The 24,817-nt window shown below is 44.1% G+C and overlaps 1 protein-coding gene across 2 annotated transcripts; it reads right to left on the reverse strand.

Moving 5' to 3' along the window:
* Positions 1–23,009, reverse strand: cdc42ep5 (CDC42 effector protein (Rho GTPase binding) 5). 2 transcript variants are annotated; one of them, XM_060921696.1, is made up of 2 exons: positions 22,749–23,009; positions 1–5,123 (listed from the first exon to the last, which is right to left on the reverse strand). In XM_060921696.1, exons 1-2 carry the CDS (start codon positions 22,834–22,836, stop codon positions 4,219–4,221), a joined length of 993 nt encoding a protein of 330 aa, XP_060777679.1. In that variant the 5' UTR covers positions 22,837–23,009; the 3' UTR covers positions 1–4,218. The 2 variants fall into 2 exon arrangements, with proteins under 2 accessions (XP_060777679.1, XP_060777680.1); XM_060921697.1 differs by lacking the exon at positions 22,749–23,009 and adding an exon at positions 9,787–9,987.
* Between the last annotated feature and the right edge of the window lie 1,808 nt (positions 23,010–24,817).

Here is a 24,817-nt window from a genome sequence, read left to right on the forward strand (position 1 = left end):
TAGGAAGTAAAGAAATATATTTATTATTGCATATCTCAATGTCAAAGATAATATCGAAACCAATAGCATCACATATATGAAGTGCAGTGTTCCATGGTGTACACATACATGCAGGTACTTCAAGAGCTTTTACAAGCAGAACTGGTCTGACAAACAGTTTAACTACAACTGCGGTACACGGTGTGTATTTGGCTGCTCTACTACATCACCATCATCATCATCATCATCAGAGAGAGGCTACTGACCTAACCGACAGTCATTAGCTCAACAAAAATGGAGCTGCTTCCTGTTTGGCCGTTCACAGTTGATGTTATAAGCAGGCTTTGCTTGCTTTTAAATAATGAATCTGAGGTAAAAGAATTAAATGAAACTTCAGCTGAAAAATCTGGCAGGTGTTTAAACAGCACCATGTAGAGTGACTTACCGGTTAATAGACGGTTGCTAATAAAAGTGAAATTAAGTTATAGAAAAAAAGAACCAATTTGTACATTCTCGTTTGAGAGATACGTATTTGATGGCTTAGTCCTTTAAGACAGCATCCCAATCTGAACTAATTGCACCAGTTTGGGCTTTATTTTCACCTCTGGACTGCTCGTTACATTCCTCCAAACGCACTGAAGTGAAAAAAATCAGACATAATGGCTTCTGTTTTGGTACCTTTCTTTAAAATGACAGCGGCCCAAATATTTATAGGCTGGAACGTTGGGAGTACCTAGCAGCGTAACTAAGCTACAATTCTAAAACATTTTTTGGGATTTCAACTGTACGACTGTATTCAAGGGTAGCGATGCAGCTTTCTGCTCAAAGCACGTCTTTTCAAACGTAGCTGTGATGTGATCAGATTTTCCTAATGTCTCTTACACCATCTGCTTTTACAGTTTCAACAGAGAGGCCTACTTGAGTCTGCTAAAAGATCACAGTGTGGCATCTAAAGGCTGTGCAAAAGCTAAATATAATAATAAATAAAATGAGAAAGTGGTTTTAATGACTGTAGTAGCTTTAAAACCTGGATCAGGATTTTTAAAGACACACAGACATGTTCACTCCTTTCCAAGCTGATTTTGCTCAACTATGCAATAGTGGATGATGTATAAAGCAGAGATAACGTTTGCTTGAAAAGTGATTCATGTGTGTAAGGTTTTGAGAAGAAAAAAAAAAAAAAACCCCGAGAACAAATTGTCAGGTGTTTAATCATTATATCAAGTTATTTACAAGTGAATAGATGCTTATTTTATAAAAGGAGATGTTTAAGACATTGTTGCTAAAAACACAATTTACAAAGTCATGCAGTTTGTTACTTAAAACAATTATTGTTGTGAAACCAAGCAGTAATCCAAGAAACTCGTCCATAATTACCTCCCAATAAATCCAGTTTCAACCAGTAGGCAGTTCTCCAGCTATCTTGATTTGGCTCTTATGTTTATTTTAGTGGGAAAACACAGGAAAACTGTCTCTAGCACTACGTTCAGACTGCAACCTGAAACGACCCATATCCGATTTGTTGTGAATCTGATTTTTTTTGTTAGGCCGTTCACATTACCAATTATATGAGACTTGTATGCGATCTCCAACATGAACGGAAAACGACCCAAAAGTGTCCCGCATGCGCAAATTGACACGTAATAAGCACATCTATGTAACACGTAAAAAAAAAAAAACTCTTCAAGTTTCCACCAAAGAGGCGGGATTAGCCAACGCAGAACAGTGACGTTTGTCTCTTGTTGATGACGTGTAGGTCGCATGAATGCGACCTGTCTGGTCAGACTGCAGTCGCATGTGAAAATAATGGATATGCATCGGAATTAGGACCACATATCCAAGCGGCCTGGGTCGCATGTGAAAAAAATTGGATCTGTGTCGTTCAGATTGTCAATAACAAATCGGATACAGGTCGCATATGGGCAAAAAAATCGGATATGGGTTGTTTCAGGGTGCAGTCTGAACGTAGTCTAGGAGACATGTAAACTCCAATGACTGGCTATTAAAGTACATAGATAGGATTGAAATAACTAAAGTAGCTACATGGTTATTTAAAAGTGGTATAAGCACACCATTTCATCCTCTGCTGTACACAACTAGGCATGTGCTGATAATCAGAAAAACAATACATAGCAATATTTACTGCACACAATATCACTATCACCTTAAACACCTTAAACAATCGTCGCAACATTTCCATTTATGTTAAGGGGTGTTCACACGGCACCTTTTACTCCGGTGTAGCACCGGGGCTGCCCTGGCAGAGCGTTCACACGGTACAAAGTTATACCGGTGTAGCCCCTGAAAGCTGCTTAAACCAGTGCAAATCTAACCCTGCTCGGGAGGAGGTTTAAGAAATTTACTCCGGAGTAAATGCTAGTTTGCGGGGCAGCACCGATATAAAATGGGACGTCTGAACGCTACGGGGTAGACTCACTACGCGTGAGGAGAGCTGATTACATACGGGCATTGCATAATTTGCATCCTGGTATTTTGCGCTTCCAAAATGGCGAATATCAACAACAACAGAACTGCGTGTCTTCCAGTGTTGCCAGATTGGGCGGTTTTAAGTGCATTTTGGCGGATTTGAACATATTTTGGGCTGGAAAACGTCAGCAGTATCTGGCAACACTGGTGTCTTCATCCACGTTGTTTTCCCGGCGCTTGGTGATGCCATGACAACCGGGAAAAGGAAGTACATTTTCACGCATGTGCATATTTCATTTCCGCATTATTACTATCGTATAGCACGGTCGCAAAAACTGCCGTGTGACCGCAAGTGGGGCTGCACCGGTGCTAACGCTTCTTTCTAGTAAGCAGGTTTGTGACGTGTGAATGCTCCACAAAATTTACACCGGTGTAAGATATATCGCAACAAAATACATCGGTGCAGCATTGATGCAAATACGTGTCATGTGAACACCCCTTTAGCAAAGATGTGGTTGAGCGTCACATGCACAGACAACTAGTAGTGATGAGACACAATGATGCCAGACAGCATTCTCAATGTAATGCTGATAAAATCTCCAGATAACCATAAAGTCATTGTAAAAGTTAAATTAGTGAACAGCATTTTTAAAGTAGCTTTTCCAACTGTTGTATTTTCAATGTTCTTTCAGCACGTTCCCGATCAGGATATTAGGTTTCTCTCCGTGTACCTTAAACTAAACCGCAGATACCAGGCTGTGTCCCCGATTACACCAAACTCCCTAAAGTGTAGAAGAGCAATAGCAATAAAGTACTACATCATACTGGGTCAGTTGCAGTAAACTGAGCACCTGCGATCTATAAGCATGACGTCCACCCACTGTTTTTTCCAGCCATTGTGTTCGTCACTCCCACAGGAACAGCCAGAAGTCTCCAGTAAAATCTCCACAGCTCACACACACAGCTCAGCTAAGCCCGGTGCTGGCTTTTTTTTTTTAAAAAAGACCATTATGTATATTAAATCGACATCAACCAACATGTTTTGACCTTCGGAACAACATACTTGCTGATAATGTTCTACGTACATACCACGATTCATTCATGTGCTTTCAGAACAGAACTAACAAAACATTAATTAGAATAAATTTGTGAAAATTAAAATGTATATGAAAACTTCACGCTTTACTTTTGGCCTATAGGATGTTAAAAAAATATGGCATTTCTTTAAAAAAAAAGACTAAAAAACTAAAGGATAAAATTTTGAACCAACTTTTGTGGAATACTGGTATTTGACTCAGCTTCTGACTCCTGTATTGAGATGAGTAAAGTAAAATAAAGTAAAATAGACTGCATGTCTACAATTTAACATTTCCCAGGTAATGTTCTGAAAGTTAAGAGCTCCCAGTTGAACAACATACGATAGCAACAATATTAAACCTATAATAATTGTTTATCAGGCCCGTTTTATAATATTAAATATATTCCATTGTTTAAGGCTTTAGTGGGACTAATAGTACTAATAGAAAATGTCATTTCTTTATAATACAACACTTCTATCCCTTGATTGCTTTTCATGATAAAACTAATGTGTATCTTAGAGCTTTGAACTTTTTTTTTTTATACATTTTTCAGCCTCTATTTATTTATGCGCGTAACATTTTTCTATTAACTAATAAGTCCAGTTCCTCCAGTTTCGTCGTTTCATAGAGTTGTTTTCACTTTGGTATTTTCTCCCTTTTATGCGATTCAGAAAAGCATTTTGTGCATTCTTTTCCGTGCTTGGTCTTTACATACCCATCATTAGACTCACTCCTAAAGGCCAATCTCATCATCCGACTCATCCTCAAACGTATAGCCCTGCTCTCCTGCAACACCCTCTTCATCTGAATCCGACTCCAAGAGATGGTCCTCTTCTCTCCTCCTGTCCAGTGCGGAGATGCCTTCATATTCTGAGCTCACTGAAGAAGAAGGACTGGGACTGATGTCTGGCACGTGATTCGTCAGCTCTGGTTTCGCCACTCCTTTATGATCCATTCCTTCATCCCTCACCTCCATTCCTCCCATTGGACTTGTACTCGTTTCCTTCTCGCATTCCAACTCTAATTCGCCAGCTACATACTGCCGACCGACGATCTCCTCCTTTTTGTCGCTAAATCGCACTTTGGGCCGAAGACCTTTAGATCTGATACCGTTGACATCGTTTAGATGCTCCTCCCCTCTGCTCATACTGTCCATCCTCTTCTCGTTCAGGTCACTGGTTGCACCGTTGGGTGATATCCCACCGTCTGCACTGCTCTTACCAGAGATAAACACTTCTTCTTCACCTTCGGTTCCCACGGTCATCTTGTTACCCAAACCCAGTCCATCCATCACTCCCAGCACATCTCCTAAAATGGATGGCCCCAGGTCTAGGTCCAGATCGAAGGATGAGACCGACTCAGAGTGTTGAAGTTCTGTACATGGTTCGTCAGGGGGTTTGCGCTCAGCTTCATGATTTAGCCTCATTTCTGTGGAGTCCATGGTGGCTTCCACAGGAGAGGTGGTGGGCTTCAAAGATTCTGTGTTGGTGGGGCCATGACTAGACAAGAAGGAGGTGTCTCCGAAGGCGTCTCCACCACGGCCAATATGCATGGTGTGGCGAAAGTCGCCGAGTGGGGCGGAGATCATGGTGGGATCCAGGCGGTGAGCCCGGCCCGACTTGTGGAGCGGCATTGGAACTGTGAAATAAAGTTCAAGAGTGAATATCACATCCAGTTACATTACAGAACTTAATCTAGAACTCAGCTCCACCTCAGCAAAGCAGAACTGACCTTAAAGATAAAAATAAAACACAAGTTAGACAGTCATTCTCAAGTTACTAGTTGCGATCTTTGCCTGCTGTCATCTGCGATGCCTCTTAAAGAGGGTCTTGCACACAAAGGCAAATAGCGATGGTAGTTAATTAGTTTTTGTTTATGCCAGCATTCCAAATCACAGCATATCATCCTTTTTCTTATAATAAAGTATCTGTTGGATCTCACGATTGCTTTGGCAATGAGCTGAATAATGAAGTCAGTTCTGTGTTTTGTTTTTTAAATATATAAACTCTCCAACACCTTAATTCATGTTACTGCTCTTCTGTTGCCTTTTTAAACACTAGGTTTGTCTTGTTCGCATTTTGTTGTTGTTGGGCAACAACAATTTCAATTTCCCAGTTTTAGACTGTGAATACGGATAAGACATTTAAATCTAGACAGGATGATGCAAGGCAGACAAGTTTAACACACACACACACACACACACACACACACACACACACACACACACACACACACACACAGCAAGGGTGAGAAAGAGCTGACTGGAAGGTGATGCCGAGGCCATGCTCAGACTTGTGAGACACGTGAAATGCAAAAACATAGTTTTGGATTCTGCCCCTGGGGCTTCAGCAAGGCAGGCATGCGTGCGCACGCGTGCACACACACACAACAGATTTTGTGAAAAACTCTACAGTATTAATGGAGCTAGTCGAATGAACTGTAGTTATCAGGACCATTAGGAATCTGTTCGGTTAAATGTAGGCAAAGTAGTTATACAGTTCTTATTTTATTGTAACAATCCAAGTAATGCTTTTTAGTATAACAAAACTATTTTTATACAGTTTACAGATGTTATAACTCCAGGATATCCCAGAAGTCTCCATAGATAGGGGAAATTAAACACCTTAAAAAGCAAAACGTAACTTTATTTAACAAAGCATCTACCATCCTCGACATGATCACCATTATTTCTTTGTAAACACACACAGAGTTGTCTCTCCCACTCGGGATGAACACATGTTCACACATCTGGTGTTATGCATGTAACTGCGCTTCAAATGCGTTCCTGTAAATGATGTTTGTTTAAATGATGTAGCCATGAGAACAATTTCGATAATAAATATACACTAAAGTGTTAATTTCCTCCAGAAATGTATAAACACTTTTGGGACATCCTGTATTCCGCATGATTTTCGAAAGCGCCCCAGAAGATACTAGGAGTGGTACCGTACAGTATTATACTGGTGTAAGGTGAGATAACATGGACGCTTATCAGTACCAGGAACCTAAATTTAGGTAAAGATGTAGAGTGAGTTATCTATCTGGCTGTCTGTCTGGCTGTCTGTCTGTCTGGCTGGCCCGAGTTTCCCAAAAGCATCGCAGCACAAAGATGATCGTGCAAAGATGAACGAACACTCTCCCTCTTGCTCCTAGTTAAGACGCTCTTAGCGTTAAGAGTCTTTTGGGAAACCCATCACAGTTTAGTCTTGAATGGAAGCAGTTAATCCGAGGTCAAATCTGTTGGTTTGTTTTGATATTGCCCTTAAATAATTTGAAAAGGAAAAACAAACAAAACAAAATCTCACAGTATGTTTAATAATGGCTTGTAAGGAAGGACAGGTACCTGGCCCATTCAGGTGAGATGGGCAGAATGGAGCAAGTACCTTACTTTTTAGGAAAAGCAGAATGCAAATAAAAACGAAAACAAGTTAAAAACCAGGACACTTTTACAGTCTGACTTGTAGCTCAGCTTGCTTCTTATACAACCTTTAGCTTTCTAAACAGGGTCCAGTGAAAGTGGCAGTAATGTGTTTTCACATGGAACAGTGAAACACTGAACTTTAGACTCTCGGAGGTGAAACATGCTAATAAGATCAAACTACCTTCCTTCCTATTTGAAAGCATTTCTGGGATAATGATACAGGCTACTGTATCATTCTGTTCAGTTGGGTTCAATGCCCAAACTGATAATCACATTATCCACATCATAAGCCACATTATTGTGGCTAATCAGACACAAGGTACGCCACCACTCTTCGGTGCCTTGCTCAAGGGCACTTAAGCCAATATAGTCTAGGGAACCAACAAAGCAGTTTCTCTAACCATTAGGCCATGGCTTCCCCACGTTCTGTAGTACCTTAAGCGAAGCTAGTCTAGGGAATCAAACCAACAGCCTTTTGGTCCCAAAGCGGTTTCTCTAACCATTAGGTTAAGGCTTCCCCACGTTCTGTAGTACCTTAAGCGAAGCTAGTCTAGGGAATCAAACCAACAGCCTTTTAGTCCCAAAGTGGTTTCTCTAACAATTAGGCCATGGCTTCCCCACGTTCTGTAGTACGTTAAGCCAAGCTAGTCTAGGGAATCAAACCAACAACCTTTTGATCCCAAAGCAGTTTCTCTAACCATTAGGTTAAGGCTTCCCCACGTTCTGTAGTACCTTAAGCCAAGCTAGTCTAGGGAATCGAACCATCAACCTTTTGGTCCCAAAGTGGTTTCTTTAACCATTAGGCCATGGCTTCCCCACGTTCTGTAGTACCTTAAACCAAGCTAGTATAGGGAATCGAACCATCAACCTTTTGATCCCAAAGCAGTTTCTCTAACCATTAGGTTAAGGCTTCCCCATGTTCTGTAGTACCTTAAGCCAAGCTAGTCTAGGGAATCAAACCATCAACCTTTTGGTCCCAAAGTGGTTTCTCTAACCATTAGGCCATGGCTTCCCCACGTTCTGTAGTACCTTAAGCCAAGCTAGTCTAGGGAATCGAACCAACAACCTTTTGGTCCCAAAGTGGTTTCTTTAACCATTAGGCCATGGCTTCCCCACGTTCTGTAGTACCTTAAGCCAAGCTAGTCTAGGGAATCAAACCAGCAACCTTTTGATCCCAAAGCAGTTTCTCTAACCATTAGGTTAAGGCTTCCCCACGTTCTGTAGTACCTTAAGCCAAGCTAGTCTAGGGAATCGAACCATCAACCTTTTGGTCCCAAAGTGGTTTCTTTAACCATTAGGCCATGGCTTCCCCACGTTCTGTAGTACCTTAAACCAAGCTAGTATAGGGAATCGAACCATCAACCTTTTGATCCCAAAGCAGTTTCTCTAACCATTAGGTTAAGGCTTCCCCATGTTCTGTAGTACCTTAAGCCAAGCTAGTCTAGGGAATCAAACCATCAACCTTTTGGTCCCAAAGTGGTTTCTCTAACCATTAGGCCATGGCTTCCCCACGTTCTGTAGTACCTTAAGCCAAGCTAGTCTAGGGAATCGAACCAACAACCTTTTAGTCCCAAAGTGGTTTCTTTAACCATTAGGCCATGGCTTCCCCACGTTCTGTAGTACCTTAAGCCAAGCTAGTCTAGGGAATCAAACCAGCAACCTTTTGATCCCAAAGCAGTTTCTCTAACCATTAGGTTAAGGCTTCCCCACGTTCTGTAGTACCTTAAGCCAAGCTAGTCTAGGGAATCAAACCAGCAACCTTTTGATCCCAAAGCAGTTTCTCTAACCATTAGGTTAAGGCTTCCCCACGTTCTGTAGTACCTTAAGCCAAGCTAGTCTAGGGAATCAAACCAGCAACCTTTTGATCCCAAAGCAGTTTCTCTAACCATTAGGTTAAGGCTTCCACACGTTCTGTAGTACCTTAAGCCAAGCTAGTCTAGGGAATCGAACCATCAACCTTTTGGTCCCAAAGTGGTTTCTTTAACCATTAGGTTAAGGCTTCCCCATGTTCTGTAGTACCTTAAGCCAAGCTAGTATGGGGAATCGAACCATCAACCTTTTGGTCCCAAAGTGGTTTCTTTAACCATTAGGCCATGGCTTCCCCACGTTCTGTAGTACCTTAAGCCAAGCTAGTATGGGGAATCGAACCATCAACCTTTTGGTCCCAAAGTGGTTTCTCTAACCATTAGGCCATGGCTTCCCCACGTTCTGTAGTACCTTAAGCCAAGCTAGTCTAGGGAATCGAACCAACAGCCTTTTGGTCCCAAAGCGGCTTCTCTAACCATTAGAGAAAAATTACCTTTAATTACTTTCTTATGGAGTGTTGGACATTTTTTAATTAAGTTGTGAGCTGAAAACGCCATTTTTGTTACCTGGCTGACGGCTCGACACCAGCAGCAACAGCTGGAGAGAGAGAGAGAGAGAGAGAGAGAGAGAGAGAGAGGGGAGCAGCTCCACCGCTTTACCTCAACATTCACTTGAACACCATTTCCAAGACAGAAACACACTTATAAACTCTATGGAGAACTGTCAGAGGTTCCAGATTAGTCTAAAACCCGGATACAGTAAAAAAAAAAAGTTTTGAACAAAGTATCAAGTTAATCTGCAATTGATTAGTAAACTGTGTGTGTGAGGAATGTGAGCACAGTTCCCTCCAGCAGTGCTCTCTCTCTCTCTCTCTCTCTCCAGCTCAGAATAAAACCCTCATCCGTCCCGAGAGAAAAAAACACGAGGAAACTGCAGTATTTTAGGCAACAGCTGGAAAGTTAGTGCGAAAGAGAGAAAGAAAGGAGGAGGACAGGAAAAGTGGCTGCGCCCTCAGGAGTTTTCTGGAGTTACAAATGAGATTTAAACAGGAGCGAAAGAAAAACACTGACTTACACAAATCTGGAGCTCAGTCACTGCCGGATCCTGATCACACTCCGACTCCGGACACCCTGGATAAACCCTTAAGTCCGAGTTTCTTGTTTTTCCCTCGGAGCTAATTTCTTGGCGCTGCTCTAGTCGGATATTTCTTTTTCTTTTTTCCCCTCCTGGTTGGGATGGGCGAGGAAGTGACGCGGGTTTTATTAGGGAGAGCTCTGCGATCGAGCCGAATGGAAAATGCGAGGCTCGCGTCCCAAACCGCAGACTAGCGCACTAAAGAGTGTGCACCAGAAGAGGCCGGACCAGAGGGGATGAAGGTTATAATATGTGGCGCACTCGCTTTAGAGCCCTGTGTAGTACAGTAGGACACGGACGGAGCCCAGGCCAGCTGTTTTCCCACTTAATATTCTGTATTTCACAGCTCTCAGGGATCTTATAAAATCTTTTAAATGAGACATTAGACTAGACTAGGGGTAGTGCATCTCAAAAAAATTAGAATATTGTGAAAAAAGTTCTTTTTAAAGTATTTTTTTATTATTAAATTTGTATTAATTAACAATTATAATTATTACAATTGTTAAGCAATTTATTGTTATATAAAAGTACTTTACACCTCTTTCAATGAATTTATTTTATAATCATGATTTATTTATTTAATATACACTACCGTTCAAAGTTTGGGGTCACTTTGAAATGTCCTTATTTTTGAAAGAAAAGCACTGTTCTTTTCAATGAAGATCACTTTAAACTAATCAGAAATCCACTCTATACATTGCTAATGTGGTAAATGACTATTCTAGCTGCAAATGTCTGGTTTTTGGTGCAATATCTCCATAGGTGTATAGAGGCCCATTTCCAGCAACTCTCACTCCAGTGTTCTAATGGTACAATGTGTTTGCTCATTGCCTCAGAAGGCTAATGGAGGATTAGAAAACCCTTGTACAATCATGTTAGCACAGCTGAAAACAGTTTAGCTCTTTAGAGAAGCTATAAAACTGACCTTCCTTTGAGCAGATTGAGTTTCTGGAGCATCACATTTGTGGGGTCGATTAAATGCTCAAAATGGCCAGAAAAATGTCTCGACTATATTTTCTATTCATTTTACAACTTATGGTGGTAAATAAAAGTGTGACTTTTCATGGAAAACACAAAATTGTCTGGGTGACCCCAAACTTTTGAACGGTAGTGTATATATATATATATATATATATATATATATATATATATATATATATATATATATATATATATATATACTAGTGCATCTCAAAAAATTAGAATATTGTGAAAAAGTTCAATATTTTCCATCAGTTATTTAAGAAAGTGAAAATGTTATCTATTATAGACTCATTACACATAAACTAAAATGTTTCAAGCATTTTTCTATTTTAATTTTAATCAGTATGGCATACAGTACAAAAACATTAAGAAACCCATCTCAAAATATTAGAATATTTCATTTCGAGTTTGAGTAAAACAGTATGAACACAGTGTATCTCTCGGTCTAGTTCAGTACACACAACCACAATCATGGGGAAGACTGCTGACTTGACTGTTGTCCAGAAAATGATCACTGATGCCCTCCACAAGGAGGGTAAGCCACAAAAGGTCATTGCTGAAAAGGGTGGCTGGAAAAGGTGCACAAGCAATAGGGATGGCTGCAGTCTTGAGAGGATTGTCAAGAAAAGTTGATTCAAGAACTTGGGAGAGCTTCACAAGGAGTGGACTGAGGCTGGTGTCAGCGTATCAAGACCCATCACAAACAGACATCTTCAAGAAAGGGGATACAACTTTCGCATTCCTAATATCAAGCTACTCCTGAGCCAGAAACAAATGTCAGAAGTGTCTTATCTGGGCTAAGGAGAGAAAGAAATGGACTGTTGCTCAGTGGTCCAAAGTCCTCTTTTCAGATGAAAGTACATTTTGCATTTAATTTGGAAATCACGGTTCTAGAGTCTGGAGGAAGAGTGGAGAGGCACAGAATCCAAGGTGTTTGAAGCCCAGTGTGAAGTTTCCACAGTCTGTGATGATTTGGGGTGCCATGTCATCTGCTGGTGTTGGTCCACTGTATTTTATCAAGTCCAAAGTCAACACAGCCATCTACCAGGAGATTTTAGAGCACTTCATGCTTCCATCTGCTGACGAGCTTTTTGGAGATGCTGATTTCCTTTCCCAGCAGGACTTAGCACCTACCCACAGTGCCAAAACTACTACCAAATGGTTTGCTGACCATGATATTACTGTGTTTGATTGGCCAGCCAACTTGCCTGACCTGAACCCCATAGAGAATCTATGGGGTATTGTCAAGAGGAAGATGAGAAACACCCGACCCAAAAATACAGATACGCTGAAGGCCACTATCAAAGCAACCTGGGCTTCAATAGCACCTCAGCAGTGCCACAGACTGATCACCTCCATGCCACACCGCATTGATACAGTAATGCATGGTAAAGGAGCCCCAACCAAGTGTTGAGTGTAGAAATGAATATACTTTTCAGAAGTTGGACATTTCTGTATTGTAAATCCTTTTTTAAATTGATCTTGGGGAATATTCTAATAATTTGAGATACTGGATTTCTGATTTTCATGAGCTACAAGCCATAATCATCAAAATTAAAAAAGAAAAGGCTTTAAATATTTCACTTTACATGTAATGAATATAGAATATATGAAAGTTTACCTTTTTGAATTAAATTATGAAAAAAGGAACTTTTTCATGGTATTCTAATTTTTTGAGATGCACTAGTATATATATATATATATATATATATATATATATATATATATATATATATATATATATATATATATATATATACACAGCATAGATACAGTGGGGCAAAAAAGTATTTAGTCAGCCAACAATTGTGCAAGTTCTCCCACTTAAAAAGATGAGAGCGGCCTGTAATTTTCATCATAGGTACACTTCAACTATGAGAGACAGAATGGGGGGAAAGAATCCAGGAAATCACATTGTAGGATTTTTAATGAATTAATTGGTAAATTCCTCAGTAAAACAAGTATTTGGTCACCTACAAACAAGCAAGATTTCTGGCTCTCACAGACCTGTAACTTCTTCTTTAAGAGGCTCTTCTGTCCTCCACTCATTACCTGTATTAATGGCACCTGTTTGAACTCGTTATCAGTATAAAAGACACCTGTCCACAACCTCAAACAGTCACACTCCAAACTCCACTATGGCCAAGACCAAAGAGCTGTCAAAGGACACCAGAAACAAAATTGTAGACCTGCACCAGGCTGGGAAGACTGAATCTGCAATAGGTAAGCAGCTTGGTGTGAAGAAATCAACTGTGGGAGCAATTATTAGAAAATGGAAGACATACAAGACCACTGATAATCTCCCTCGATCTGGGGCTCCATGCAAGATCTCACCCCGTGGGGTCAAAATGATCACAAGAACGGTGAGCAAAAATCCCAGAACCACACGGGGGGACCTAGTGAATGACCTGCAGAGAGCTGGGACCAAAGTAACAAAGGCTACCATCAGTAACACTACGCTGCCAGGGACTCAAATCCTGCAGTGCCAGACGTTTCCCCCTGCTTAAGCCAGTACATGTCCAGGCCTGTCTGAAGTTTGCTAGAGAGCATTTGGATGATCCAGAAGAGGATTGGGAGAATGTCATATGGTCAGATGAAACCAAAATAGAACTTTTTGGTAAAAACTCAACTTGTCATTGTAGCAGTCCATGTAGGTGGGTGGAGCACAGAAGGACAGCAGGACAGAACTGAGTTCCAAAAACTCTTTTTATTTGCACTTTTCAGTCGCAAAACCACACTCTCCCAGCCACACGCATATACACACACACACACACACACATAAGTCATCTGGTTGGGGAGAGAGAGCTCCCTCTGCTCTCGCTCTCTCTCCTTAGATAGGGCGCGGTCACTGGGAAGACACAAACACATTAATTAACAACAGGTGTAGTGATTCTGCCACTTAACTTCCCCGACTCCGCCCTCCTGTCACAGACCGATGCTAGACCACGCCCCCGCTGCCACATACCCCCACCGCCCGACTCAGGCCGGGCAGCCGTCCGGCCCGCAGCTGACTCCCCCCCCCTTGACGGGAGAGGAAGTCCGCCATGACCATCTGCGCCCCCGGCCTGTGGATCACCTTGAAGTTAAAGGGTTGGAGTGCCAGATACCAACGGGTGATCCGCGCATTGGCATCCTTCATGCGGTGGAGCCATTGGAGGGGCGCGTGGTCCGAACAGAGGGTGAAAGGGCATCCCAGCAGGTAGTACCGGAGGGCGAGGACTACCCACTTGATCGCCAGGCACTCCTTCTCGATGGTACTGTAGCGCCCCTCACGCACCAACAGCTTGCGACTAATGTACAAGATGGGGCGATCCTCCCCCTCCACTTGCTGGGACAAAACGGCCCCCAGCCCTCTGTCCGACGCATCCGTCTGCAACATAAAGGGGAGAGAAAAGTCAGGGGAGTGTAAAAGTGGCCTCCCACACAGTGCAGCGTTAACCTTAGAAAAAGCCCGCTGGCATTGCTCCGTCCACTGGACCGGATCTGGTGCCCCCTTTTTAGTCAGATCAGTCAGCGGGCTGGTGACGTCCGAATAATTAGGTATAAACCTACGATAATAGCCAGCCAGCCCCAGGAACTGTCTCACCCCCTTTTTGGTCTTGGGCCTCAGGCAGGCCGCAATCGCTGCAGTCTTGTTAATTTGGGGACGCACCTGCCCGTTGCCCAAGTGGAAGCCCAGATACCGTACTTCCACCCGCCCAATCGCACACTTCTTCGGGTTGGCCATGAGACCCGCCCGCCTCAGCGACCTAAGGACGGCCCTCAGGTGTTGTAGGTGCCGCGGCCAGTCATTACTATAAATAATGATATCATCTAAGTATGCGGCCGCATAGGTGGCGTGGGGGTGGAGGACCCTGTCCATCAGCCGCTGAAACATAGCGGGTGCCCCAAACAGCCCAAAAGGAAGTGTGACGAATTGGTGTAAGCCGAACGGTGTGGAAAAGGCCGCTTTTTCACAGGATAATGGAGTCAAGGGGATTTGCCAATAACCCTTTGTTAAATCTAGTGTCGAGTAAAAACGAGCCGTGCCTAGCCGATCGAGCAACTCATCAATACGAGGCATTGGGTACGCATCGAATTTAGACACCGCGTTGACTTTTCTATAGTCCACACAGAACCGGACCGACCCGTCAGCCTTGGGTACCAAGACTACCGGGCTGCTCCAGTCACTGTGGGATTCCTCGACGATGCCCATTTCGAGCATGGCCTCGAGTTCTTCCCGAACCACCTTTTTCTTGTGTTCGGGTAACCTGTAAGGGCGGCTACGCACTACCACCCCCGGGGGCGTCTCAATGTGGTGCTCTATGAGGTTAGTGCGGCCGGGCAGGGGCGAGAACACGTCCGAAAACTCGGTCTGCAACTGGGCAACCTCCGCGAGTTGGGTTGGGGAGAGGTGGTCTCCACAGGGGACTGGAGAGGGACGTGATGCTAATGTTCCTTTTTGAACCTCCGGCCCCAGCTCCGCCTTCTCCGGAACCACCAATGCCACGGGGACCTCCTCGTTCCAGAGTTTGAGTAGGTTGAGGTGGTAAATCTGTAGCGCCCCACCCCTGTCCGTTCGCTTCACCTCATAGTCGACGTCCCCAACTTGCCGTGTGACCTCAAAGGGTCCTTGCCACTTGGCAACTAATTTAGAGCTCGATGTGGGCAACAGTACGAGTACTTTCTCTCCCGGTGCAAACTCTCTAAGGCGCGTACCCTTGTCGTACAGGCGGGTTTGCCGTTCTTGGGCCTGCCACAAATTCTCCTGGGTTAGGTGTGTGAGTGTGTGGAGTTTTGCGCGCAGGTCAATAACGTATTGAATTTCATTTTTGCTTGGTGAAGGTCCCTCCTCCCAATTTTCTCGCAGCACATCTAAAATGCTGTGCGGCTTACGCCCATATGATAATTCAAACAGGGAGAACCCCGTGGAGGCTTGGGGGACCTCTCGCACTGCAAAGAGCAAGGGTTCAAGCCATTTATCCCAGTTACGCGCGTCCTCACTTACAAATTTTTTAATTGTGTTTTTAAGGGTGCGATTAAACCGTTCCACTAAACCGTCCATTTGTGGGTGATACACGCTGGTGCGGATCGGCTTAATACCTAATAACCCATACAGTTCGTTCAGTGTTTGTGACATAAACGAGGTGCCTTGATCAGTCAGAATCTCTTTCGGGATTCCAACTCGGGAGATGACGCAGAAGACCGCCTCCACAGTACTGCGTGCTGAGATATTGCGAAGAGGCACGGCTTCCGGGTATTGCATTGCATAGTCCACCAGAACTAATATAAAGCGGTACCCTCGTGCTGACCGATCTAATGGCCCGACGAGATCCATCCCAATTCTTTTGAACGGGGTCTCGATTAACGATAGAGGGCGCAAAGGCACTTTTGGAATGGCCACTGGATTTACTAACTGGCATTCACGGCACGCCGTACACCACCTACGGACATTGCCGTGAATCCCCGGCCAATAGAATCGGGCCATTATTCGGGCTAGTGTTTTATCCTGCCCCAAGTGTCCAGCCATGGGATTAAAGTGAGCCGCCTGGAATACCAATTCCCGGCGGCTCTTCGGAATTAAAAGCTGCGTGACTCGCTCTTTAGTTTGAGTGTCCTGCGTCACTCGGTATAATCTATCCTTCATAATCGCGAAGTAAGGGAAGGACGGGGTGGCGTTTGGCGGGAGCATTTGACCATCGATTACTCTCACTTGGTCAAACGCATGCCGCAGAGTCTTGTCTCGTGACTGCTCTAATGGGAAATCCGCGAGGGATTCCCCAATAGAGAGAGGAGGAGCCGGCGGCTCCTCACTCTGACGCGGAGATGACGTAGACGGCTCTGTGACAGCTGCTCCCACCAAAGCGACACCGGGACCTCCCCCTGTCAAATGGCAGGACCTACTCTTTACTAGGCGTGTCATTAAACCCCGAAATCCCGGCCAATCAGTCCCCAAAATTAAAGAGTAGGTAAGGTGAGAATTAACCACCGCCTTCACTATAAATTTTTCCCCTCTGAAAATAATGTGGACCGACACCAAAGGGTAGCGGTGAACATCCCTGTGCACACACAACACCTTCACCCCTTGTGCTCCCCCCAATGCCTCGTCTTGAACCAGGCTTTGGCGAATTGAGGTCTGATTACAACCAGAATCCACCAACGCCTGATATGTAGCCCCTTGGATACTCACCGGTATGCGATACACTCCGGCCCGATCGAGGGCGGCCTCTGGCGCGTCGGGGATCCGAACCACCGCGCCCACCTCCATCGCCGTGCACTGCTGCTGAAGGTGGCCCGGCTCCCCGCAGCGCCAGCAAACCGGCCCGGGCTTTCCCTCTGCACCGGTGATCTGGGGCTCACTCACCTGAGGTGGGGGAGAGACAGACACAGAAGGGAGAAACGGGAGGGCACCGCGGGTGTGGAGGGCCGGCTGGGGTGGTGCCAGCCCCCGCCTCCGCGGTGGGGGAACGGGGAGAGGACGGGACACAGGAGGAGGGGGAGAGAGAGAGAGAGAAGAGGAGAGAAGAGAAGATGCCATCTGCTGTCCTGCCGCCGGGACAGCCGCCAGATGATCCTCCGCCAGCTCGACTGCCTGATCCAGCGACGCCGGGCAGTGGCACTGGACCCACTCTGCGGTTCCCGCTGGTAAACACGCGACGAACTGTTCCAGTACCACCTGGTCGATGAGTCCCTCGGCGTTGCAACTGTCGGCCCTCAACCACTGCCAGCAGGCGTCCCGGAGTTGCTGGCCAAACGCAAACGGCCCGCCGACTTCCTCCAAGCGCAGAGCGCGGAAACGCTGATGTTGTTGCTCCGGGGTGCGTCCCACCCGCTGGAGGACGGCCCGGCGAAGGTCCACGTAGGCCAGCCGGCGGTCAGCGGGGAGCTGTAGTGCGGCCAGCTGCACCTCTCCCGTTAGCAGGGGGAGGAGGCGCGCCGCGCGCTGTTCCACCGGCCACCCCGAGGTATCTGCTACCTGCTCAAAGAGCGTGAAGAATGCCTCGGGGTCGTCCTGGGGGCCCATCTTCATGAGGGTGAGGGGGGAAGGGCCCGCGGCGGTGGAGATAGTGGACCCCGCCAACGCGAGGAGGTGCCGGAATGCCCGACGATCTTCCTGTTGCGCCAGCACCAGGGCCTCGAACCGTTGTTCTTGCTCCTTTCGGAGGGCGAGCAGCGCCTGGTGCTGGCTCTGTTGGGCCGTGGCGAGGGCGTGGATCAGGTTGGCGAAGGTGGAGGACTCCATGGGGCTGTTGTCTTCTGTGCTCGGGTCCTGGGTTTCGGCACCACTGTAGCAGACCATGTAGGTGGGTGGAGCACAGAAGGACGGCAGGACAGAACTGAGTTCCAAAAACTCTTTTTATTTGCACTTTTCAGTCGCAAAACCACACTCTCCCAGCCGCACGCACACACACACACACACACACACACACACACACACACACACACACACACACACACACACACATAAGTCATCTGGTTGGGGAGAGAGAGCTCCCTCTGCTCTCGCTCTCTCTCCTTAAATAGGGCGCGGTCACTGGGAAGACACAAACACATTAATTAACAACAGGTGTAGTGATTCTGCCACTTAACTTCCCCGACTCCGCCCTCCTGTCACAGACCGATGCTAGACCACACCCCCGCTGCCACAGTCGTGTTTGGAGGAGAAAGAATGCTGAGTTGCATCCAAAGAACACCATACCTACTGTGAAGCATGGGGGTGGAAAAATCATGCTTTGGGGCTGTTTTTCTGCAAAGGGACCACGACGACTGATCCGTGTAAAGGAAAGAATGAATGGGGCCATGTATCGTGAGATTTTGAGTGAAAACCTCCTTCCATCAGCAAGGGCATTGAAGATGGAACATGGCTGGGTCTTTCAGCATGACAATGATCCCAAACACACCACCCGGGCAACGAAGGAGTGGCTTCGTAAGAAGCATTTCAAGGTCCTGGAGTGGCCTAGCCAGTCTCCAGATCTCAACCCCATAGAAAATCTTTGGAGGGAGTTGAAAGTCCGTGTTGCCCAGCGACAGCCCCAAAACATCACTGCTGTAGAGGAGATCTGCATGGAGGAATGGGCCAAAATACAAGCAACAGTGTGTGAAAACCTTGTGAAGACTTACAGAAAACGTTTGACCTCTGTCATTGCCAACAAAGGGTATATAACAAAGTATTGAGATGAACTTTTGTTATTGACCAAATACTTATTTTCCACCATAATTTGCAAATAAATTCTTTAAAAATCAGACAATGTGATTTTCTGGATTTTTTTTCTCATTCTGTCTCTCATAGTTGAAGTGTACCTGTGATTAAAATTACAGGCCTCTCTCATCTTTTTAATTGGGAGAACTTGCACAATTGGTGACTGACTAAATACTTTTTTGCCCCACTGTATATTCTGCATATATACAGTGCTCAGCGTAAATGAGTACACCCCCTTTGAAAAGTAACATTTTAAACAATGAACACAAACAATTTCCAAAATGTTGACAAGACAAAGTTTAATATAACATTTGTTTAACTTATAACGGGAATAAGTAAGGTTAATAATATAACTTAGATTACACATTTTTCATGTGGTGTAGTGGTTAGTGCTGTTGCCTCACAGCAAGAAGGTCCGGGTTCGAGCCCTGTGGCCAGCAAGGGCCTTTCTGTGCTGAGTTTGCATGTTGTCTGTGTGGGTTTCCTCCGGGTGCTCCGGTTTCCCCCAAAGGCATGCAGGTTAGGTTAACTGGTGACTCTAATTTGACCGTAGGTGTGAGTCTGTGTCTACTGTATGTGTCAGCCCTGTGATGACCTGGCGGCTTGTCCAGGGTGTACCCTGCCTTTTGCCCGTAGTCAGCTGGGATAGGCTCCAGCTTGCCTGCAACAGGATAAAGCAGCTAGATGAGATGAGACACATTTTTCAGTTTTACTCAAATTAGGGTGGTGCAAAAATGAGTACACCCCACAACAAAAACTACTACATTTAGTACTTTGTATGGCCTCCATGATTTTTAATGACAGCACCAAGTCTTCTAGGCATGGAATGAACAAGTTGGCAACATTTTGCAACATCAATCTTTTTCCATTCTTCAACAATGACCTCTTTTAGTGACTGGATATATATACACACACATTATCTGTAGCCGCTTATCCTGTTCTACAGGGTGGCAGACAAACTGGAGCTTATCCCAGCTGACTATGGGCGAGAGGCGGGGTACACCCTGGACAAGTCACCAGGTTATCGCAGGGCTGGCACATAGAGACAAACAACCATTCACATTCAATTTAAGGCCAATTTATGCTGACAACGCAGTCCTTGCAGATGGCGTCGCAGATGGCGTCTGCGTAGCCCCCCCCTTCGCAGACGCTCTGCGCGCACCTCCCAAAAATTGTGACCACCGCAGAAGCCTCGCAGACAGCGTCGCAGACAAGAGGGCTCTGATTGGTCCACTCTACATCCGCTGTACACGCACTTCCGCTTCCCTACTTTCCCGGTTTGGTTTGTTTTCACTACCGCCATTTTTAAAAACACGAGCGAAGATGGAGCAGCACGAAGAGCGGTTGATCGAGGAAGTGATGAAGTACGTATATCTATACGACTCCAGTTCTAGTCATTATAAGTAACCGGAGGATAAACAGTCCACTAACCACACCCACCAACTACTCCTAGCGATTTCGCGACTTCGTGCCCCCTTGCATTGTGGCGGTGAATAACATCGCGCACGCCTATTACTCCCCGCTCAACGATAAATTACAACTGTCTGCGAAAAGCTATCTCCGAAAGCCTTGTCGCAAGAGCATGCAGAGGCCCTTAGAATCACCAGTTAACCTAACCTGCATGTCTTTGGACTGTGGGGGAAACTGGAGCACCCGGAGGAAACCCACGCGGACACGGGGAGAACATGCAAACTCCGCACAGAAAGGGCCCCGTCAGCCACTGGGCTCAAACCCAGAACCTTCTTGCTGTGAGGCGACAGTGCTAACCACTACACCACCGTGCCACTGTATTTAGTATTCTAAAATACATAATACAGTTATAAAACAGTTAATATAGGCTATGGGTAATTGCACAGTCATACTGTATAATGTAATGGTATTGTGTGCCGTGTACAGATTCTGAATTTGATAAGTATTTTTTGTTTGTTTGTTTTTTGCCTCTGCCTCTATTTTCTGGTAGAAACTACATGACTTTATGGTAATAGAGAAAGAGCTGTGCTTAGAACTGAATATGCACTGAAAATGAAGCATGGAGCCTGAGCAAAAAAAGACATCCTGGCTATCACACTGCTCAAGAGCTGCACAGGAAAAGGAGGGTAGAAACAGAGAGGAAGAATTCCATACTTCACTCCGATGAGCTCACTCCCTGTGCACTCTCTCTCTCTCTCTCTCTCTCTCTGATTGCAAAAATAAAATGGGTTCATACTGGGAAACACAATAAACAGGCAAATCCAAGAGACAAGATTCAATTTTTGCAAGGACAGAAAGAATCATTGCAACATACAACCAATAAATACAAAAGAAATTCCTCATAAATCTATTTATCTTCAAAAATAGCAGAATCTTTTCTTCCTCAATTATTTCTAACTTGACCCTTTCCTTTAAAGGCTGTTTTTCCTAAATAAATAGAAAAATATTCCAGCTCCGATAGTCAGATCATATTAAGAACATGTTATTAAAGATGTCACTGAAGAAGATCTAAACCAGGGAGTATATTAGGTCAAATATTAGACTAAAATTAAACTCGTATGTCTAAAAGATTAGTGTTAGGCAGCACAGCTCTAAAAATGCTGTTAAATGCCTGAAATTCTTTGCCGGTCTGTACACTTTGTTCCAGAAGAACAGATGTCCTCGTTTTAACACTTCTTTGACAAGTAAGCCAATGGACATGGATGGAAGGCCAAACATAGACATTTTTTGTTGTCCTTAAAATAAACTTTTATTGAGGAAATCATTTCCTCAGGACTTTACTTGTTTTTTAAAGACCAGTTGTTTGTGAATTAAATCGTCATGGATTTAAATATATATCAGTCCAGGCTTTATACAACTAGTCTGATTTATTACCTTTTTTTATTTTTGTTTTTCAGCAAGTAATATCATTTAAAATTACCTCATAGTTATTGTACTGTATAATCAAGTTGACTGAATTAAAGGTGAAAGCTGAGACAAAACTACAAAACGTCTCCTGCATATTCCTGAACATGTTTGAATCAGGCTTGTAGTACTCGAGTCCAGGACTCCGACTCGAGTCCGACTTGTGCCCTAATTTTAAGGACTCGTGACTCGACTTGGACTTGAGCACTGATGACTCGGACTTGGGCTCAGACTCGTGCATTAACTGCATTACGACTCGTAAATTGGAAATGAGGACTTGGATTTTTTCTTTATTTTTGTACTATGCCATAACAATTTGGCATAATATATTTATCTCATCTCATCATCTCTAGCCGCCTTATCCTGTTCTACAGGGTCGCAGGAGGCTATCCCAGCTGACTACAGGCGAAAGGCGGGGTACACCCTGGACAAGTCGCCAGGTCATCACAGGGGTGACACATAGACAACCATTTATACTCACGGTCAATTTAGAGTCACCAGTTAACCTAACCTGCATGTCTTTGGACTGTGGGGGAAACCGGAGCACCTGGAGGAAACCCACACAGACAACATGCAAACTCCGCACAGAAAGGCCTTCGCCGGCCACGGGGCTCGAACCCGGACCTTCTTGCTGCGAGGCGACAGCACTAACTACTACACCACCGTGCCGCCCAAGATATTTATAGCTACATTCATTTTTATACTAATTTCGTGCAAGAGTGTCACACCTGTGTGTCTTGGCCCATGCATCAGATAGACTCTTGGGCACACTCCAGACAGCACTGTAAACAACTCGTACCTGCACAGGATTAAGATGCAATCAGCACGCCTATATAAAAACTGTGAAAACACAAAACACACTTACTTTGCGAAGTGTTGAGTTGCATTGCTGACACATTACCGAGCCTTATTTCCTTGTTTGGGTTCCTGATCCCTGATTTCCTGTTTCTCATCTTTGATTCTGCCGAGTCTACGATAGCCTGTTTGTGCCTCGCTCGACCTATTGCCTGTTTCACTGTTTTACGATTTTGCCTGCCGTTCTGGATTGTTTACCTGTCTTCACTTGTATTAATAAACACACCTTCTGCACTTACATCCGTCTCCCAGCCATCTCTGACAGAATATTTCACAATCCCTGACAAAGAGAAGCACATTCACCTGTTCATACGTCATGTTCAGGAACAAACTAATGTTAACGGCGCTAAAACAGCCACCGTCAAATGGCGCGGTTGGAATCTTGTTCTCGAACTTGACTTGACTTGACTCGACATTTTCTTTAATGACTTGGACTTGACTCGGACTTGAACACTGGGGACTTGAGACTGGACTCAGACTCGAGGTTTAGTGACTCGACTACAACACTGGTTTGAATATTGTGGAATAACAGGACTTTAGTGTCAACCATTTTTAGATTAGTAAGCACAACAAACAAACAAATAAAGCGGCAAAAAGCCACTTGATCTTTGGTCACAAATACCTTGTGTTATCACCTTCTGAAACCTGCAAACATTTATTATCACAATCTTCCACTCATCCTTTGCTCTTTTCTTGTGTTATGCAAGCTGGACCTCAGAAACTGAAACGCATGCTTGATTGGATGATTGGAAGGTTGACTTTTTATCTTCAACAACCCTCTTTTTTTTTATAACTCAGTTATTTTAACAGGGAAGTTTGAACTGATGAACACTGAGTTGTCAAATTATTAGACACACCTAACTTATACGCAAAACATTTTTTTGCAGATAGGGAGATAGGCATGGCATGGGCAATGTGCTGGTACGTGTTTATCAGGCACAGCAGCATTGCTGGAGTTTGAAACATTCTGAACAATATTTTGCCACACCCATTTACTCGCAAGGCATTTTTAAAATCATATTTCTTCTATCTTTTATGTTCTCATAAAACAGAATTTCACAGCCTCATTATACTTTCTGTCACAAGTCTGGTTTTTACTTTTATCTCTATACAGTGCTGTGTAAAAGTCTTGGCACATGTAAAGAAATGCTGCAGACCAAAAATGGCTTAAAAATAATGAAATGAAATGTTTCAACATTAAAAAAATACTATAAACAGCACTAGGCCATAATAAATGAATAAGTGCAGTTTTATAAGGAAATGAGCTGTAGGTTTTACTGAGCATCTTACAGAACCAGCCACAGTTCTTCTGCACACTTTGACTGTCACACTCGCTTCTTTATTTTGCACCAAAACCCCCTTCATTATGTTTTCTTTTTAAGCTGAAAAGTGGCCTGTTATGTAATATGCTGCTGAGATACACACTTTCTTTGCAGTAACATTTAATTTTGTGCTGGAAAACAAATGTTTGGACTCTAAAATGTTTTTGTACTGACTCGATAATGTAGAAGTCATAAAATAGAAATCAATAAAGTCTGTATGGAAAAAAATATTCACCAAGATGAATAACCTTTGCAATTGCACTGTTAGCTAAAATCATAAGGTGCCCTGTGTACTTTTAGGAACTGTTGTTTAGGTTCCTAAGTAATTTACAGTGTCTTGTAAAAGTAATCATCCCCCTTGGTGTTTGTCCTGTTTTGTCGCATTACAAACTGGAATTAAAATGGATTTTTTGGAGGGTTAGCACCATTTGATTTACACAATATGCCTACCACTTTAAAGGTGCAAATTGTTGTTTTATTGTGACACAAACAATAATTAAAATGAAAAAAAAAAAAATCTGGAGTGTGAATAAGTATCCCCCCCCCAAACACACACACACCCAAAGTCAATACTTTATAGAGCCACCTTTTGCTACAATTACAGCTGCAAGTCTCTTGGGGTGTGTCTCTATTAGCTTAGCACATCTAGCCACTGGGATTGTTGCCCATTCCTCAAGGCAAAACCGCTCCAACTCCTTCAAGTTAGATGGGTTGCATTGGTGTACAGCAATCTTCAAGTTATGCCACAGATTCTGAA

Source organism: Neoarius graeffei, chromosome 5 (assembly GCF_027579695.1).
Source record: "Neoarius graeffei isolate fNeoGra1 chromosome 5, fNeoGra1.pri, whole genome shotgun sequence".
NCBI classification, from domain to species: Eukaryota; Metazoa; Chordata; class Actinopteri; order Siluriformes; family Ariidae; genus Neoarius; species Neoarius graeffei.